Consider the following 17,126-nt stretch of genomic DNA (forward strand, 5'->3'; position numbering starts at 1 on the left):
AAGGGATATGGTCTCATAGAAAATTTGAGTTTCGCGCCTTTTTCTACTGACCAGATTTGCTTTTTTGTATCAATTTTGAAGCGCCATTTACAAGTTTAGCGTTAAGTAATATAATGGCGCTATTTTTTCGAATAAAGGGCTTTTTATACGGCTGTCCCTCCCGTGGATTTAAGTCACCGCCATAGAGATTAAAATAAACTGTATCTGTGCTATTAAGCCGAAATATTTCCTGTCAAATGTCAAATACATCATATATTATGTTTATTCTATTTTATTTTTATCTTCCTAATTATTTCAAAATGGTAAATTTAAAAACGATATTATAAAAGTGTAAGTCGAGCACTTTCATTTGATACTAAACTCGACCATGTTTCTTGCAAAAAATTACCAGAATAGCAAGACCTCTTACAAACAGCTTTTTGGCCTTCTAAGCTCTTCTAGCTCAATAACCCCTTGATCGGGCCTGCTCATAAATTAATGACTAAAATATACTGCCCTCGACTACACGTTTACCCAATTTCATTTAAATTAGAACAAATTTACTAAAGTTATTGAGTATCAAACTATCTTCTGACAGTTCAGCTTAAAAACATTGAAATGCCGGGACGTGCCGCTAGCCAGCCGCGTGTTCAAAGTCGAATGTAAGAACTTCGCTTCGCTTCGCTCGCTCGTTCGATTATAGTTTAGTGTATTATTATCAGATATAATCTAATATTAACCGATAAAACAAACATGATTGTACAACTCATTAACAAATGATATATATGATGATTATCATATTAACAAACATATTTTACTAATACAGCAGCTACCTAAACAACTCCAACTCCAATAATGCTTAATTCCGTTGCTTAACCCCAAGGAAACACGCGCGTTCAACCAAACATAATGTGCCTTCTTAATAATTACATCGAAAAGGAAATCTTTAACGCATACAGGCCATTATTTCTTTTCCAATCCGTGCTCTTAATTACCCCATTTTGCGTACATAATGGGTTCTTAACTCCAGTTGACAAAACTTGTGGCATCAAAACACTTCTCGGAATTTGCATACATATTATTGCTCGGATTATCTATTTCTCGGGTATATACGATGTATTTACGAGAATTCGTTTTATTCCGAGTATTGTCTACTTGGCAATTGTGAATACAATTACATACTGTATCTCAGTAATATGCATTTATTTTGTTAATATAGTACAAAGTCATAATGCTCTACAAATTTTATTGAAGTTACGTCAAGCTATGCTTATTATAAATTTGGAAAAGCAAGAAATGTTAAAGGATTACATGGTTTGGAATTACGTTTGCATCATAAGTGTTTTTTGCTTTAATTTCGCAATGAGCGTCATATATGTTGTACAAAATCAAAATATAATAATTTTTAGAATATTGGGCTATTTAGTTTTTGATGTACAACTCATTTGCACATTTCGAACCATTTCATTTGGTGCTAGTATATTAGCATCATGGAATCGCAAGATGATGATGTATACTAATGAAACTTATGAAACTGATGAATGTGATGAAAAATATCTTTGTATGCACAGAGAAGAGATGAAATCAATGTTTGAAGCATATGTGCACATTATCAATGCATTTGGTATCTGCAATAAAATATATCAATACACGGTAAGTTACCACAATAATAATTAATACCTAGGTACCTCTACTGTTGCTAAGTTTGCAGTGATTTTGTTAGCCCAGGACTGTGCAAGTGTAATTTAAATGTCATAATTTCATAGCAGTTTCACGTTTAAAATAACACTTGCACAGTCTGAGCTATCTATCTTGGTTTAGCTCTAGGAGTGTAAATAATAATAACATTTAATGTCTTTACCTACTATCTACGCTTACATTATCATCACACTTCTCCTGTTTATTAATTGCTTGAAAACCTTATATATGCATGTGATTTTTTTTTAGATATTGTACCAATTCATCAGTTTGTTTTTCAACTCTCTGTACTATGTGGAGATCTCAAAATCTACAACTTATGAGCAGGTAATACTTATGTTATGTCCCCGTCCTGTCCAGTTTTATTCGGCTACATATACATACTAGTTCAAATGACAGAATTAGCTTTAGTTTTTTTTATACCAAAATGATAACCATTCCTCCTATTTAATGTAAAGAAAATTTAAAAATATATATCTACGAATACCAGCGCAGCGACTCAATGTTGAAAACTAAGTATGTACCTATGTATTTTGTTCTTCTAGAAGGCACCTGGGATTTACAAGGAAAAGTGGACTAATTACCTAACTAACCCTTATATCTAAAGGTCCAGCTGTAAAAAACTAATGAAATAAATGCATTTATATTTGTACTTGAAAAGTTTAGTTTTAAGTAATTTATTAGAAATTAAATTATTTTAATGAATTATTATAATACATCCCGAGGTTTCGAACCCTGGATTGTTTCAGTTTTATTTAAAACTATTCCAGTAACCGGAGACAATATTAATTTACTTGAACCATTTTAAGGATGAAAATAAAATTCAACGAGAATTGGTGATCTTTGCATGGAATTTCAAGAGCGCCTTAGTCCTAGCCATCCTGAGTGCTGCTTGCCAGCGGTTCTACCAAGCCGTGCGGGATAGCATGCTAGTGTGCGTGAGAGCGACGACACTCGATGGTTCAACGAAGGTGAATGAGGGTAAGTTAGGGTAGAACCGAAAATTGAGTCCTTAAGCTACATTGTCCTAAAGTAACTGATCAAGAGAATTACCCTGCAGAAAAAGAAGGCAATAAAAATGGAGTATCGTACCGAGTTCATAATTTATGTTTTAGTCGTGAATTATTTTGTATGCCTTCAGTGTTTTAATAAGTTTCTCGATTCTGCCTACCTATAGGTTATCCGGTTTATATATAAACCGGATAATGATTACCTAAACTTTTAGGCTGGATTATTCTTGAACGAAGCTTATACTAGTTAAAAATTTTGTACCTACAGTTCGTTCAGTGATAAGTAATACAACATATCTTATGCGCGACTTTTTTCAAGTATCAAGACGTCGAGCAAAGTTACATCATTATTCATCAGATATTTCAGTCCACTTCTTTCACTCTTGCCAAGGTCATTTAAGTATAAACGAATTTTTTTACGACCTCAGTATACCTATACAAACATACACGATATACTTAAAGACCGTATCGTTAAGTATAGGGACAGATAAAACCTATATAAATTTCGACTTTCTGACTTTGTTCACAGAAACGCGCAGAACATGTAAAAACGTGGTCCGCTACAACCGCTCCGTGTTCCGACGGCTGTCCGTGTTCGGCGTGTGCGTGGTGGACGCAACCACGCCGCTCCGCCTGCTGCTCATAGTGGGCACTTACACCGTGGTGTCGCTGCAGTTTTCTCTATCCTCTTAAAAAATATATTGTGACTTCGTGATCAGTAGATCAGAATAGATACTGGTTCTACGCACAGAAGACTCACTGCTTGACAAGACCGAAAGGTTTTGACCGTTGTCCTTCTCATGTCAGTTTGCTTTGTACACTTCATAACTTTCGTACTAATAAAGAAGGCTCGTAAAAAAATAATTAATTTACCACTACCTAGTTATACTTAATTGAAATTGTTTAGTTACGTTCAATAAAATTGTAAAAAACGCTTGCATTGAGAAATATTTAAACACTGAATTTCATTAAATTATTATTAATAGAACCCATTAGTTCTACACGAAGTACAGTGGGCAATTTAAATTAAAATTGGAACCAACACCAAACGCTAACGAATTGTTTTATAAAATCTTAAATAAAATAGGGAAAAGAAGGAATAATAACAAACATACATAAACAAATACCCATTTAATTAATTATAAGTTTTAAGCGAGCTTTGCGAAAACTTATTGGTATTGGTTGCATTGTGTTAGAAAACTTACGAACTAATACATGCGTAATTTAAAAAAACCCGGCCAAGTGCGAGTCGGACTCGCGTTTCTAGGGTTCCGTGCATAAGTCCGACTCACGCTTGACTGCACATTTCTTATAGGCTTTCCTGTTATCTACAGGTTAAGAACTATTTTGTGTATTTTTTTCACAAGTTTAGAGCCAGTAGTTACGGAGATAAAAGGGGGGGGGGGGGATGGTCATTTTTTGGCTATTTTCTTAAATAACTTCGAACCTATGTATTTTAATATGGATACCTGGTGTCTGAAATAAATATTTTCATTTTCATTTTTTTTTTTAATTATAAAAAAACATATCCATCTTTGGGTCACTAATTTACATATGTGTACCAAATTTCAACTTAACTGGTCCAGTAGTTTCCGAGAAAATAGGGTGTGACAGACGGACAGACAGACGCACAAGTGATCCTATAAAGGTTCCGTTTTTTCCTTTTGAGGTACGGAACCCTAAAAACGATGGAACATGTCAGCAAATAATTTAATTCTTTCTTAACTTTAATAAGGTTTTTTTATTATTATTTATAAGTCATAAATTGTATGTGTACATGTTGATGTTAGGCAATACAGTGAGAATCAATACAATTTTACCCAGTGGGTGTGTAGCTACATAATATTTACTTACATACTTATAACTAACCGTTTATATTATAATATTCACTTAAGCTGTAGAGGCATAACTCAATGTCAATTTTTTTAAGTGCTGTCACAAATTTCAAGTCATTGAGTGACTTAATTTCTACGGGAAACGTATTAAACACTTTAACAGCAACATAGATAGTGCTACGCTGGTAGATTGCTGTCGTAGCAACAGGAGCCCGGATGTCGCGAGCAAATATTAAGTTTAGTCTGTCGCTATTAAAGTTATTTTTTGCAGGAAATTTATTTACATGCCGGCGAACTAGTTTGCAGAGCTCTATTATATGCAGTGCAGAAAGAGTGGGCAAACCTAAGTCCGTTTTATAAAGGTCCATGACTATAACCTATCTATATAACATAATCCCATCATAACCCGGTCTTCCTGCAGCCAGGAAAGAGCAAGGAAGGCAGATTTTATATATATATATTACATTGTTTTTTAGTCCCTCTCATTCACAGAAGAGAGTGTCTGGATAGCTACATACGGTCTCTACATGTTAAAGAGATGTACGAGCTAACAGCAACCCCTATTGATTAATGGGTTGGCAGGTCAAAGTATTTCACAGATGGCGCCAGAACCGGTTTTACCTATCAATCCTATGAAAAGTGTTAAATTCCTGTTTTTAGGGTTCCGTACCCAAAGGGTAAGAACGAGACCCTATTACTAAGATGTCTGTCTGTCACCAGGCTGGCTGTATCCATCTCATGAACCGTGATAGCTAATAGACAGTTGAAATTTTCACAGATGATGTATTTCTGTTGCCGTTTTAACAACAAATACTAAAAAGTACGGATCCCTCGGTGGGCGAGTCCGAGTCACTCTGTCCAGTTTTTAACTTTTTATCGCCTTGATGCCCTTTAAGCCAACTCTCATAGAACAAAACGAGAGAGGTGAAACCTATGACAGTTGCCAACGACCAACGCGTAATGACAAGCCTTTGGCCAGGGTTACAAATAGGGTTTGCGATCCCGATCCGAAATGTATGAAATTATCCGGATCTGGATACGGATCCGCTGATCACTCCATACATTTCGGATCCGTCGTGCAAACCCTAGTTACAAACAAAATTTTTAACTTTTGTCACACATTTTCCATGGAGTTGCTTTCAAATCTCTTTCCTTTTCTATCGGAAAGATATCTGTACAAGTAATCCGGTGCCAACGTAGCGACTATGACCAGACAGTTGAGGGTCCAGAATGTGACAGAAGCAAGCAGGCGTGTGTACGTGCCGAGGATTGAACCGTGGATGTTTCTGGAACAGGTAAATTTATTTTTCGAAATTGATATTTCTTTATCTGCCTCTCTATTGCTCATGCATATTTGAGCGAGAGTGAGATTTTTGTTTTTCGCGCTAGAGCTTCAGGTCACGTTTTCTTTCGTGTATGACAACCTGTTTCAGTTTATAATTTAATGTAGCTGTTTCTTCTTAAAAATAATACAAATCTAATTTACTTTATCCATAATTCTACTCACACATTAATTGCAGCATACAGGGTGTTGCAAGCGACGTAGACGAGCACGGAAAATACGACGCTCGCGGCTAAAGCGACGGTATGGTAGCGGGCTTGCAGCCACAGCTTTAGGTTTACTATCAGGACTAAAAGGTGGTACAGTACTGCTCCGAAAGACCTGAAACAATAACATAGAGTTAGACCAAGATAATTCTGCAACGATTTTGATAGCACACGCAGTGCACGTGTTATTTTAACCGTCAAACTTCTTTGAAAAACACTTGCACTGTGTGTGCTATCAAAATAGTTGTAGACTTTTCTGGGTCTAACTCTATTGACAATAACAATCTTCTTCTTCCTCGCGCTATCCCGACATTTTGCCACGGCTCATGGGAGCCTGGGGTCCGCTTGACAACTAATCCCATGATTTGACGTAGGCACTAGTTTTTACGAAAGCGACTGCCATCTGACCTTCCAACCCAGAGGGGAAACTAGGCCTTATTGGGATTAGTCCGGTTTCCTCACGATGTTTTCCTTCACCGAAAAGCGACTGGCAAATATCAAATGACATTTCGTACATAAGTTCCGAAAGACTCATCGCCGCCGGCACGATCGAGCAGGGTTCGAACCCGCGACCTCCGGATTGAAAGTCGCACGCTCTTACCGCTAGGCCACCAGCGCTTGACAATAACAATATAATCAATCATATAACATATTATTTATAAAACCATGTGATCTTCACACGAATTTTTCACTTAATTATGGAGTCGTGGAAATGCGCCAGATTTTGCTTTACGTGTACTGTTTAATGTTAAACATTCTACGGACTGACGGACGGAATAGTTCCTACGACGGAATTAGCCACATTGACCTTAATATTATCTTCTTTACACAAGTTACAAATTTGAATAGTAAGTATTTGATATTATGAGAACTCCTTAACAACAGTTTTGTTTAAGGGCTATACTTAGCTTACCACAGATCCACAGGCTTCATGTCTGCACTGATGGCTGTGTCACCCACGGCCAACGCTGCAGCTACATAAATCACCACAGAATGGTACACCGCTGCCAACATCCAGCCGCTAAACCGGGACCAGGACATGAGGCTGTTCTTACTGATGGACTTGTACAGCATAGGGCTCCTACAAGTGGAAGCTTGGTATAGTGATTGCAGATTCATTTTTTATCTTATATTTTTAAACGAGCAATTATTTATAAAACCTCCCTGGCAACGGGAATGCCGTTATTTTTTAGCCACCCTGTATAGGTATATATTTATTTATTTATATATTTCGGGCTTCTCGGAAACAGCTCTAATGATTTTGATGAAATTTGCTATATGGGGGTTTTTGGGCGCGAAAAATCGATTCAGCTAGGTCTTACCTCTGGGAAAACGCGCATTTTTGATATATGTTTCCCGAGCAAAGCTCGGTCCCCCAGATATTGCTCATATTAAATGGCGCAGTCGGTAGGATCCGAAGCATCACTTCTTCTTTCTTCCTTTGAAAAGAATTGAATGTCCCATCTCGAACTTGACGAGATTTTATTAGCTAAAATGTACGAAACTGGCATTTTTTTGCCATTTTGCGCTTCTGTAGTATAATTAATAATTAATATTATTCACCTTTTGAAGTATGATTAGGGGTTAAAAACGCCCTATATATAAGGTTTTCTAGGGATCCTTTTAATTTACCGAAACTTTTTGACATTGGAAATGTCTTTTCGTTCGCTCCAGTATAGGCTCCGATTTCACTAAAAAGTGCGATCCCCTTATATCTCGGAAAGTTGTGAAGATATGATATTAAAAAATAGGCTCAAAAGACGCATAATCACGAGAGCTGTAAGGTGCAAAAATAATTATTCGAGAAAGTCAAAAACAAAAAAAGTTATGGTCGAAATAGTGAAAATAAAATTAAATTTTTTCCGAATTTTTGATTTTGGTGCTCGAAAATTTGGAAACGAAGAATGATATCAAAAATTTGAGAAAAACGGCTCTGGACAATTTAGTCAGCTACAATTTGAGCCTAAAACATAGACGATCGGGTTAAGGGTTTGCCCTGTAGCCTAACCTTTAAATAGTCAAAAAGTCAGAACGACATTTTTCACATGACATTTATGACTTCATGTTTCGCAGAGTTCGTTATCGGTGTTTGTTGTGAATTATTGATAGGGAGAGGGAGAGGGAGAGGGAGAGGGAGAGGGAGAGGGAGAGGGAGAGGGAGAGGAGAGGAGAGGAGAGGGAGAGGGAGAGGGAGGGAGAGGGAGAGGGAGAGGGAGAGGGAGAGGGAGAGGGAGAGGGAGAGGGAGAGGGAGAGGGAGAGGGAGAGGGAGAGGGAGAGGGAGAGGGAGAGGGAGAGGGAGAGGGAGAGGGAGAGGGAGAGGGAGAGGGAGAGGGAGAGGAGAGGGAGAGGGAGAGGGAGAGGGAGAGGGAGAGGGAGAGGGAGAGGGAGAGGGAGAGGGAGAGGGAGAGGGGAGAGGGAGAGGGAGAGGGAGAGGGAGAGGGAGAGGGAGAGGGAGAGGGAGAGGGAGAGGGAGAGGGAGAGGGAGAGGGAGAGGGAGAGGAGAGGGAGAGGGAGAGGGAGAGGGAGAGGGAGAGGGAGAGGGAGAGGGAGAGGGAGAGGGAGAGGGAGAGGGAGAGGGAGAGGGAGAGGGAGAGGGAGAGGGAGAGGGAGAGGAGAGGGAGAGGGAGAGGGAGAGGGAGAGGGAGAGGGAGAGGGAGAGGGAGAGGGAGAGGGAGAGGGAGAGGGAGAGGGAGAGGAGAGGGAGAGGGAGAGGGAGAGGGAGAGGGAGAGGGAGAGGGAGAGGGAGAGGGAGAGGGAGAGGGAGAGGGAGAGGGAGAGGGAGAGGGAGAGGGAGAGGGAGAGGGAGAGGGAGAGGGAGAGGGAGAGGGAGAGGGAGAGGGAGAGGGAGAGGGAGAGGGAGAGGGAGAGGGAGAGGGGAGAGGGAGAGGGAGAGGGAGAGGGAGAGGGAGAGGGGAGAGGGAGAGGGAGAGGGAGAGGGAGAGGGAGAGGGAGAGGGAGAGGGAGAGGGAGAGGGAGAGGGAGAGGGAGAGGGAGAGGGAGAGGGAGAGGGAGAGGGAGAGGGAGAGGGAGAGGGAGAGGGAGAGGGAGAGGGAGAGAGGGAGAGGGAGAGGGAGAGGGAGAGAGGGAGAGGGAGAGGGAGAGGGAGAGGGAGAGGGAGAGGGAGAGGGAGAGGGAGAGGGAGAGGGAGAGGGAGAGGGAGAGGAGGGAGAGGGAGAGGGAGAGGGAGAGGGAGAGGGAGAGGGAGAGGGAGAGGGAGAGGGAGAGGGAGAGGGAGAGGGAGAGGGAGAGGGAGAGGGAGAGGGAGAGGGAGAGGGAGAGGGAGAGGGAGAGGGAGAGGGAGAGGGAGAGGGAGAGGGAGAGGGAGAGGGAGAGGGAGAGGGAGAGGGAGAGGGAGAGGGAGAGGCTGCTGTTTTGGTCATCGGACTCATCTCGATGAGCACTTAGGAGAGTAGTAGTACCCAAGATAGAGCTGATGCTGAACCCTGGCTGTACCTAAAGGAACTCAGGTTTGTTGCAACATAGGCACACGCTGTTATGGTCATCTCTCGTCGCGTCAAACTGCTGTCAAGAAAAATACATATCTTGCAGCAAATGGGCCGCTGCCGATCAAGACTCGAGTGACGATAACGGCGATGTGGCTACCACTTCTCGAGTTGACTACGGATTTGCCGTGTAATAATTTTCTTGAACCTTGAAAATTAATATATCCTGCTTATTAATCGAAAAATGAAATATGTACCTATACTTATGCGCCACGGCGACAATTATTCAAACTTCGATCCGCGTGTGGAAATTTTGCAATTTGTTTGTTCACATGCGTTATGTCCAGGATACTTGTGTTAGTCTAAGAATAAAATAATTATCATTCAACGTTGTAGTTTTATTTTTAACTTTTTCCTTATCCAGACTTTCTCGTCGCTCAGCGACAATATTTTTTCGAATTCCGTAGATTCATTTCCAATGTGCTCGATAGTCGTGTGAGGCACGAAATCTGTGAATTTTTGACCAAATTTCGTTTCCCAACCAAATTTTACCATTTTTCTTTTTTTTTATAACTGTTACGTTTGTCATGTTTTGTTATAGTTTTTGTATTCTTTGGCAACTAATAATTTCGAGCAATTAAAATTTGGTAAAATAAATGTTGCCAAAGTAAGGAAATGTCAAAATATTTTTTTGCATATCGTTCTCTTGGAAAATATTTATATGCGACTTGTTTAGTTGGGAAATGATTAGTTAGTTGGCTTTTATATTTTTGGGATAAATTCTTTGGGATATGAAAATCTGGCAAAAAAAAATCAGTAATCCATTAGTAACCCGGTTTTCTAAATAATACATAGACTGAGATTAAAGACAAGAAAGTGTAGTGTGTGTTAGGTAGATAATCAAAACCAACTTAAGAAGTAAATCAGCAGGCCACCTCTGTTCGGTCACGGAGAGCACCATACACGGCAATGCCGTGAACAAGTTGTATATGGTCAGGTACATGGAATCGTAGATCGACTGGGTAGAAAACGCGCAGTTTATTTGGTAGAACAACTGAAAGAAACAAGCCACTGATAGTGATTTTAATCCAATCATAACAGAAGATCATAAACAAAACGCGGTATCTTAGTAAATGGTTATCAAAATATTGATGATAAAAAGTTGGTAGTTAGCTTTGACCTTAGGCCAATGAAGTGGCCTAAGCCATAGGTAAGAGGCTAAGAGCAAAAGCTAGCTGAAAATATTTTAATTATTGCGATAACATAATAATTAACTGAGCTACTAACGCAATGAGAACTGCTGTAGATCCATTACTAGTTTCCTTACCATTAAATTTCCTAGAACTAGATTCTTATAGAACGAGTAATGTATTAAAGTGGCGAATCTTTGATAATACCAATGACCCATCACCAGTAGAATCCTCTTCAGCATCGAAAATTTCGTGAAGGCGTAATCTGCAGATCTGTAAAAAAGTAGGAGAGTTGTGCTTGAAATATCCCTTTTATTAAATTTATTTAGGAAAAAAGGCCTTTTTCGTTGAGCCATGTCAGCCTCTTAAATATTACATCAGCTTACTGTCTACGTGAATTATTCTTAAAGGCATATGTATTCTAAAAGACAGCTTTATCATATTTCCGAAAGCTTTCATACCTCCAGGCTACATTTCCCCTTGCCTAGAAAACAATACGTAAGTAGGTACACAGTTCTATTCAGTTCACAATTATGACAGTTCTCCCGTTGAACTGAATCTGGGTCTGAACCTCAACATTCAAAGATCAGATTTCATCTATCTGATCTCCATAATCAGATAGGGATACACCTACTTCGACCAATGAATTTTTCAGTATTTATTAAAATAATGTGCCCATACCTGGCAGCCTGATGGCCCTCCTTGCCGAAGATCCCGAAGCCGACGTGCGCCGCCTGAATCATAGAGATGTCGTTGGCTCCGTCACCGATCGCCGCTGTGATCGGTCGACCAGGACTATTCTTTATTAATTTTACTATCTAGAACAAGTTCATCAAATTAACGATTGTATCTATATATTATGTATATTTATCATACATTGACCAGGCCGATGCTTAGTTTCTTATAAAATTTATAGCGAACTGCCGAGCAGTCATGATTCTCAACAGTAAGAAAGTGGCTTATAAGAGGAATTTGGCAATGTACGTAGTCTTAAAGGGTCAAACAGATCACTGTGTTATGTCTTTCCTGTAGACATACACAAGAGTTAAGGGCTATAAAGGTTAATTTTCTTATTTAACCCTTATCCACGTGAAAAGGTCCTCCTCTTATTTAAAGAACTATGATAAAATCATTACTTACATGCCCACAAGCTGTTAACTATTGCCCACAGGAGAGAAAACTAGTGTGTTATCGCGAACAGTACATTTTTGTCTCCTGTGGGCAATAGTTAACAGCTTGTGGGCATGTAAGCAATGATTTTATCATAGTTCTCTAAATAAAAGGAGGACCTTTTCACGTGGATAAGGGTTAAATAAGAAAATTAACCTTTATAGCCCTTAACTCTTGTGTATGTCTACAGAAAAGACATAACACAGTGATCTGTTTGACCCTAAAAGAAGACCAAAAGACAGACCTTCCTATCGTAGTAAATGTCACCATCCTATAGAAAAAGTATTATTTATAAAAATCCACCCAAAATCTCTAATAATGATCTTTTAAGTTAAATGTCCCAGTGTTCCACATGCTAATTCCCAATAGATGACACCTCCATTACTAATGATGTAAGTTTAAAGATAACATGTACTGGCACTCGAACGTCTACCTTAGAATAGGCACATACCTTCGCTTTTTGTATCGGTGATATTCTGCAACACAGTACGGCATTACACTTCATCGCAAGTTCGACAAAATCTGCTTCTACTGACTTCTCCAGAATCTGGTTGATACTGGCTCCATCTACAACCAAGGCCAGTGATTGACCCTCGTCTGCTATTCTTTTACATTCTTCTAAATGGGCTTTTATATCCGATTCTGCTTTCGCGCCTAAGATGAACATTTGCTTGGTATTTTCCGAAATGTAGGCACATGATTGTGCTACATTCAATGCTGTTTCTACCTAAAATTACGTACCAAAATTCTTTCTTCGTTATTTTTAAAATCATTCTGAATTCTAAGCTACTTATTGTCAAACATTGGGATTGAGTTAAGCAGCTCCTTACCAGCTCACCTTGTCTCCAGTAAGCACCCAAAACTTGATGCCAGCACTCCGCAGTGACGCTATTGTTTCAACAACATCATCCTGTAAAGAATCTTCTACTGCTGTTGCTCCAAGGAGGATCAGGTCACGCTCTAATATCCTGAACTGTTGAGTTATTTGTTCTAGCTCTTCAATACTTTTTACAGTTTGTTTTTTTATTGCTGAAAAATAAAATAAAAATCGTAAAATGAATTCCTCTCTCTGTACGTGTGATGTTGAACACATAAAAGTTGATTCACCCTTATAGACTTGTGAAAGAGTTTGAGGCTATTGCAGAATACATTTTTGTGACCTCTAAATTCAAAAATGTATTCTGCAATAGCCTCAAGCTCTTTCATAAGTCTATAAATCCTCGTGTCATCTGATTTTAATTTGGAGTAGTATTATACAGGACTGACTTTTCAGTTATAATATACATAAGATACATACATTCACGAATTTCTTGATATTCCTCCTCATGTATCTCTCGGAATGCTACGGCCAGCGTCCGGAGCCCCTTAATAGCAAATGCATTAATATCATGGTTTATTTTATCAACCATTTCTTTATTTTGACAAAGCGGAAACACTGAGCTCTCTGCCCCTTTGCAGAATAGCCATATCTGAAAACAAGCATAATATCTTCAGAGAAATCTTGGATATTTCAGTTAGGACACTAAGGAGTTATATTCGATCGAAAATAAAGTTGAAGAAATATTTAGGACGTAATTTAGATTATCTTTGTATTTGTTGGAAAGGAGTTCCAAATATTACATACTTTATGTATACCTTTCCATTTTTATCTCTAAAAAGAACAGAGATTATGTTTCGTTCAGAGGTGAATTCAACCGATCCCAATTTCTCGTACACTTCAGTGTCTTCTTTAGTTTTCACGAAAACATTGTTTCCTTCTTCTCCAAGAAATGTTACACCAAATCTGTCCGCCGCTTCAACAAGAGCCTTCTCATCCGGACTGGTAGCCTGATACTGAACATTAGTCTTATAGATATTATTCATCATGTCCCTTGAAGATTTATTTAGAAACCCATGTCCATTTGGGATTGTACCATTTTTCACATATTTGGTTTGGTTTTTGGGTTGTTGTTTGCTTGACCCCGAGAGCCATTGACTGAGTTTACGCATGTCTGCCGTGGAAGTCTGTGCAGTATGGCAGAGAGCGAGAATCAAGAAAAATAATTTGATATCTGCCTGAAAGAAAAGTCGGTGGTTAACTTTGCAATAAACGATCTACTTTAAATACATGTCAGTCTCTTTAATAAGAAGTGGTCCTCACCGGTATAACATGTATTCGAACATAATTATAATTATAAGCCTGACCTGCCCCGTATCCACCAGCTCTTCAATACTTATGTCGTATAGCAACTTTTTCCTCTCTTCGTACACATTTCCTTTTATAGAACAACCTTTGAAAGCCATTATGTTTTTTGTGAGCGTTCCCGTCTTGTCGGAGAAGAGTATCTCGATTTGTCCGAGTTCTTGGTTTAGATCGGAGGTGTTTGCAAGTGCTCTTAGACCAGTGTCTTTACAACGGAGTTCTTCATCCCATCCAATATATAAGGCACCTGAAGAGTAATTGGTTGAGAATAATTACCCATGTATTCTTATCTACATAAAAACAGTTTCAAACTAAACTTACCAATAAACTTATACATCTCAATGGTAACGAAGAGCGACATTGGAATGATGTAGTAATACAACAACAAGAAAGAGAACACGTCTTGCATGACACCAGAAAATGGTTGCGGAAATGTGGCTCCCAATCCTAGATATAGATCTCTGGATTGTTGGTTAACGTCGATATATCTCTTGGCGATGTAAGAAACTGCAATCTGTAAGATTATTATGCCGATGAAAATGTAGAGGCATCGGTTGGTGGCGGATTCACAGGAGGCGAACTTGTTGCTGACGTATTTAGCATTCAGAGCCAATTTCGTTTCTTCCCCTGAAACACGCGGAAATTATTGATTCCCATATAGGTATTTGGTAATTTCTGTTTCACGTAAAGTGGACCAAAGTATTTGCTTCAATGCTGAACGGTTTACCCGCGAGAAATTAATTAGAGACCCATTTTACAGTCTTTGTAGTGACACATTTAAGACCATAACTGGTGCTTAGTTATCAGAACTTTCTGGTGAAAGCTTTTTTATTTCTTCTTTTTCTGACAGACGTTGCTACATTTGCAAAGTGGGTGAAATACAAAAAAAGTTCTCTTGTCCCGACATATACTCGTATATCACGTTTTTCTTTTTGAGTCTCGACTGTCTCGAGTACATAGAGATAAAATGTCTCCCGCCTTTACAGGCGTCTTACGGCTGCAGCGTAAAAATTAGGTGATGATTCTTTTATCTTTGCGATGTCTACAGGAATGACGCGAATAGATAAGCATAAAGTAAAATGTGTATCAACTATGACTCAAGTTTGTTTTCGTTGTCAAATTAAGTGGGTTATTCTGTTTTAGCAAGGGTGTTCAGGTGGCATATTTTAATAAATCAAAACAGTTCTCATTCCTTGCGTTGGCAATTAGCATCTAAATCAATTTACTTAAGTACTAAACCAACCTGTATAGACTGCACATCCTAGAGCCCACTCCGTGTTCAAGACTCTAGATCCTCGCATCATCAGCTTATCAGTTGAGAGCGGTAGACTGTCTGTCCCAGGGATTTCCAGCCTCCCGTAAAATGTGTACAGGTCTGCTATCGGATTCGGTATTTCTATGCGTAAACCTAGAGGTAAATTTTCTGTAAGAGAAGGAAAAAAGATTTAGAAATATGAAAACTCAGAGAAAAATTTGGGCGTTCCATCACAATCTTGATAATCTAAGTGTCTCCTACCATTATGACACCCAGAACACCTGACACTTTCTCAAATCAAATTAGAACCACTCTAACGCAACTTTTAAATAAGTAATTTAAAGTGTCAAGGAATATCCTCAGATGGATAGAAGTTTTTTGTTTACCAGGAGTGCATCCCACAAGAGGTAGCGGGACCCTCAGCGTCTTCAGATTCGTATCCCCGTCCAGATTGGCCGTGGTCACGAAGCACTTGCCCTTGACTCCCTCAGAGCATAACAGAACCAAGTCTGCTGGGACTTCGGACCCCTCCTTCACGCGGACCAGAGTGCCGGGAGAGATGGCGGAGTTGCGAACCTCTTTAATCTTTCCTTCTCGAAGTACTTCCACTGCAATTAAAATTGGAAAAGAAGTGCATTGATTTTCGTACACATAATAGGTATTTTTATGAAAATATTTTAATTTGTGTTGTTTCAAGTAGGAAAACTACTATAAATTATCTCTATAAACAGAAATAAATATAATATAGGCACTTTGGCCGTTTAGTCAGAAGGCGCCGTAGCTTAGGAGATTGCATATAGGTACTTGTGAAAATTCGATCCATGTCACCGTGGTCCGGGTGGCCTTCTGTATCTGCCGCAAATGCAGAGGACGCTGGTTCCGTTTGCTTTGTTTTATTACAGAAGTAATGAATATTTTTTTCCCATCGTATTTTCTCGGAAACGTTCGTATTTGTTATGCTACTTCAGTCGTCTCAGTACAACAAGTACTGACTTTAAAAACTTAATATTTTGGCTCACCCGTCTGGTTGTTGACACGGCCGTCGTTCCTGTGCCGCCGCCAGTCCTCGTAGGCAGTCTTAACCGCCGTAACCATCACCATGAAGGCGAGGGGCACGATACTTGTGAGTGGCGACACTGGGCTATCTGTAAAATGTTGTAAGTGGGTCAAATCAACACGAAAATATATTAAAGAGATACTTGCTGGTGAACCCCTACATCTAAATTGGCAAATATGCTGTCTAGTACATGTATGATTGAGGTTTCAAAAAGAATCTGGAGCTTGGACTCGACCCTAGTTTTTATACTAAGTAAGTATACCTGACCCCTCCCAACTCGTCATCTCCACACAGTTTTTGGGATAAGCACTTACCGATAGCCAAAGAGATGATGGTAACTATCACGAAGTAAACATGTATGACTCGACGGAACTGCTCAGCCAGGTTCTTAGGCACGAAAGTAAGCAGCGTGTATTGGGACGTTTTGATTTCGTTGTGTCGTCTACCAGGTGTTGTCGCGCCGACTGCGATAAGACGGGTTTTTGCTGTGGCATCTTCTTTCTTAGCCTGAACAACGAAATAGAAAAACTATAAACTCTGACTAGAGCTCAAAAGCGATACCACGTGTATTGTGCTGCGAGGCCTGCGAGCGACTCAACTGTAACGCGCAGCTTGAAAACGTTCAACGTTCGTTGGTATTCTTTAGTCAACACCCGGCAATCTGTCGTGGCTATTAAATGTGTAAAGTCCAGCTATGTATTTACTAAAAGCAACTACCAAACAACGTCATGCTCTACGAAGTCTACGACATTAGCGAA

The 17,126-nt window shown here is 39.6% G+C and overlaps 1 protein-coding gene across 1 annotated transcript; it reads right to left on the reverse strand.

Annotated features, from left to right (window-relative positions):
* Positions 1 to 4,543: 4,543 nt before the first annotated feature.
* LOC134798458 (phospholipid-transporting ATPase IF-like) lies at positions 4,544 to 16,896 on the reverse strand (the record flags this gene model as incomplete). Its single annotated transcript, XM_063770902.1, has 16 exons — positions 4,544 to 5,808; positions 6,030 to 6,185; positions 6,984 to 7,151; positions 10,426 to 10,568; positions 10,842 to 10,977; positions 11,386 to 11,522; positions 12,326 to 12,601; positions 12,713 to 12,903; positions 13,172 to 13,343; positions 13,510 to 13,929; positions 14,059 to 14,303; positions 14,378 to 14,683; positions 15,300 to 15,479; positions 15,698 to 15,919; positions 16,331 to 16,456; positions 16,683 to 16,896. Coding segments are annotated over 16 exons (3,264 nt in total), but the record flags the coding sequence as incomplete, so codon positions are not given.
* Between the last annotated feature and the right edge of the window lie 230 nt (positions 16,897 to 17,126).

The sequence above is a fragment of the Cydia splendana genome, chromosome 1 (genome assembly GCF_910591565.1).
Source record: "Cydia splendana chromosome 1, ilCydSple1.2, whole genome shotgun sequence".
NCBI lineage: Eukaryota > Metazoa > Arthropoda > Insecta > Lepidoptera > Tortricidae > Cydia > Cydia splendana.